The following is a 3,293-nucleotide window of genomic DNA, read 5'->3' on the forward strand; positions in this document are numbered from 1 at the left end:
CTCTGGGGTCATCATCATCCGGTCCGAGAGGCACCAAAGTCATGGGCCCCGTAGCACCATTTTTATCCTGATCCTCAGTATCTGAGCCTTTGGCAGAGTTGACATCTTTCGACGAGTGAACGGGGCAGCCAGGTGTAATACCCAACATCTCCTTGGATGTGCTGGACAAGTCATTGCACAAATGCATATGCTCCTCGTCTGTAATGCCAACCCTGTTCATGAGTAAGTTCAAAGTGTTATAAATGTACCTGTTGATGTTCTCCTCTCACTCCATCCGGGCCGCGGGGCTGAGTTTTGACGATGCCTCCACCACAGATGTGATGTCCATAAGCGTCGACGGAGCCTCCACCACCTCATCATGTCCGAGGTACTTCGATACTCCTCAAAATAGCATATACTGAGTGACTAAGTTTCCGAAGAAGAACCACCGAATCTGTCACCCAAATATCATACGAGCCATCTCACTGAGCATAATCGAAGCCAAATTAATGGGCCGGCTGGTCATCAAGAAGAAGATGAGACACACTCTAGCTCGAATGCAGTCATTGTTGTGCTCCGCCGGCATTAATCTCGCTAGCACAAAATTCTGCCACACCTTGGCAGCTTTGTTGAAGTCTGAGCGAACCATAGAGAGGTGAATGTTGCACTTCTTCCTTATCCATTTGGCATTGGAATCCATGCCACAAAGAGTGTGACGTATCCACTCATACTTCGGGCGTCTTATAAAGCGATGGAGTCTCCTTGGGTCAGCATTCTCGACCCCCAAATAGTCACACAAAGACTCTCTATCCATCATCACATCCTTCCGTCATACACGTGTAGTGTCCCTTGGGTAATTCAAGTTAGCATACAGCTCATGAACCATGCTCAGGTTTGCAGGCCCTGGGAATTCGAAGAACATGTGCATATTTAAAGCTTGCAGCCTATCAAGTATCTCCGGGAAGTTTCTTTCTAAGGTCGTGGTGTTAATTCCCATCTCAGAAATGTAACGACCAGATGGTAAGAAGTCTTTTTTCCAAGCAATAGAAGCATCATTATCCAAATCCAAATGAGGCCTCGGCCTTAATGGCACTTGCTGAGATCCCTCGGCGACCTGTTTTCCCTTGGATTGCCGTGAAGAGTTTTCTCCCTGCTTGCAATTTTCGGTTGTAGGAGAAGTGGTGGAGGACTTTCCAATGCCTTTGCCTTTGCTAGAACCATCACGAGCCATAGTATCCTGCAACATGTGAATGTGATAACGGTTCAAAGATATGCCTAAGGTGGTCGTGCAAGTCATGAAATCACCCCACACTTAAAACTGAAGGCACAATGTACACTATGTCTAAATTATTCCTCCACCATGTACAAGTGTCACACCTTAAAGCTATGGGTACTCAAGACTTTCCCATGCTACACAATAATGATAGATCATAGCAATGCGAATTCACAATAAGGTAAGCAAAGGCATATGGTATGCACCTTTCACAACTACTAGACTATACTAAATTAGGCAAACTTACAAGATTTTACAACATACAAATATCAATGGTGTAGGAACATGTATTGCATCAAATCCACACTCCCTAGCATGTAAAAACATCCCTACACACCCCACACTTAGACCAAATGCATACACAATTGCATCCGGTTAGTCAGACTTCACCGATGTAGCAAGAATACTCGTTCAAGCATTTTAACAAACACGGTATGGGCATGAAGTGTGTTCTTAAACTTCAACAATGGTGGAACATGGTGGCCCTTCCAATTTTCAACGAAGTAGAGGGAATTCTAGTTTACTACTCCGTGTACACATTAAACACACAATTTTCTACCAAAACAAATCACCCACCATAAAAATTTCACAAGAACTATATAGGGAAATATATGGGGGATTAGGGCTCTTGGGAATGGGATTATGTTTATCTACTAGTTAAAACACAAACAAAAATAGAAAATAAAAAGGAATAACATACATCTAGACTGGAGAAAGATAGCAAGAGAGAAAGAAAAATTTGGAGAAAATTTTCGTGAAGAAGAAGAGGGAAATCGACAGAAGCAATAGTGTTTGGCGTTTTTTTGTGCTTCTTCAGGTTTTAAATTTTTTTGGGTTGTTTGTGTTTGGGTGGGTTTGGGAAAAGATATGGGTATTAGTATTACTGTAAATGGGTATTTAGGTTGGATTAAATGGGTACGGGTTATGAATACTATAAATAACGAAAAAAATCATAATAAAAACTTACCTGGCACCCCCAAGCTTGGCACCTCGTGCCTTGCCTAGCGCTAGGGTGTTGATCGACACTGTTTTTGGCGCCCCAAGCAGCGCTGGGCGTTGGCCTGGGCGCTATTCGCTAGATTTTTTTTTTGAACATCTCGATCCCCCGAGCCCTTTATATACCCAATTTACACGTCCTAAACCATTACATCTAAAATTTCTATACCTATAAAGAAAATGCAATACTCTACCTATTCTAAAAGAAAATTAAGAAGTTAAACTAGGAAAGTAATAAAAATCGGGTTGCCTCCCAACAAGCGCCTGATTTAACGTCGCGGCACGACACAGAGTCTCGCTTACTCATCAGCGAGTACAACCTTGGTCTTCTCAGGATTAATCATTCCTCCCCAATAATGCTTGACTATATGACCATTCACTAAGAATTTTCTCTCACCATTTAAAGCTCGTAGCTTGATTGCACCATAAGGCGTGACTCTCACCACCTCAAACGGACCTGACCATCTCGATTTTAGCTTTCCAGGGAACATCCGTAGTCTAGAATTGAATAATAATACATGCTGTCCTGGCTCAAAGTGCCGCGGCTTGATATGCTTGTCATGCCATCTTTTTGTCTTTTCTTTATATAGCTTAGCATTTTCATAAGAGTGCAGCCTGAACTCATCCAACTCATTCAATTGCATAAGTCTTTTCTCGCCTGCAACCTCAAGGTCCATGTTCAGCTTTTTAATGGCCCAGTATGCCTTGTGTTCCAGTTCAACGGGCAAGTGACATGCCTTCCCATAAACCAGCTTGTAAGGGGACGCTCCAATTGGTGTTTTATATGCAGATCTATACGCTCATAGGACATCATCCAACATTGCAGCCCAATCCTTCCTATTCACACTCACCGTCTTCTCTAATATTTGCTTGATTTCTCTATTTGACACCTCAGCTTGCCCCCTTGTTTGAGGATGATTTGCTGTAGCAACTCTGTGGCAAACTCTATATTTAGCTAGAAAGTTATTCAGCAACCAATTGCAAAAATGAGTCCCGATTTATATATATATATATATATATATGCATATATAACGCCATTTGAATC

At 42.3% G+C, this 3,293-nt stretch overlaps 1 protein-coding gene across 1 annotated transcript; it reads right to left on the minus strand.

Moving 5' to 3' along the window:
* Nucleotides 1-2,547: 2,547 nt before the first annotated feature.
* LOC107806822 (uncharacterized) lies at nucleotides 2,548-2,925 on the minus strand. The gene has a single exon (XM_016631069.2). It carries the CDS (start codon nucleotides 2,923-2,925, stop codon nucleotides 2,548-2,550), a length of 378 nt encoding a protein of 125 aa, XP_016486555.2.
* Between the last annotated feature and the right edge of the window lie 368 nt (nucleotides 2,926-3,293).

The sequence above is a fragment of the Nicotiana tabacum genome, chromosome 22 (assembly GCF_000715075.1).
Source record: "Nicotiana tabacum cultivar K326 chromosome 22, ASM71507v2, whole genome shotgun sequence".
Classification (NCBI taxonomy): domain Eukaryota; kingdom Viridiplantae; phylum Streptophyta; class Magnoliopsida; order Solanales; family Solanaceae; genus Nicotiana; species Nicotiana tabacum.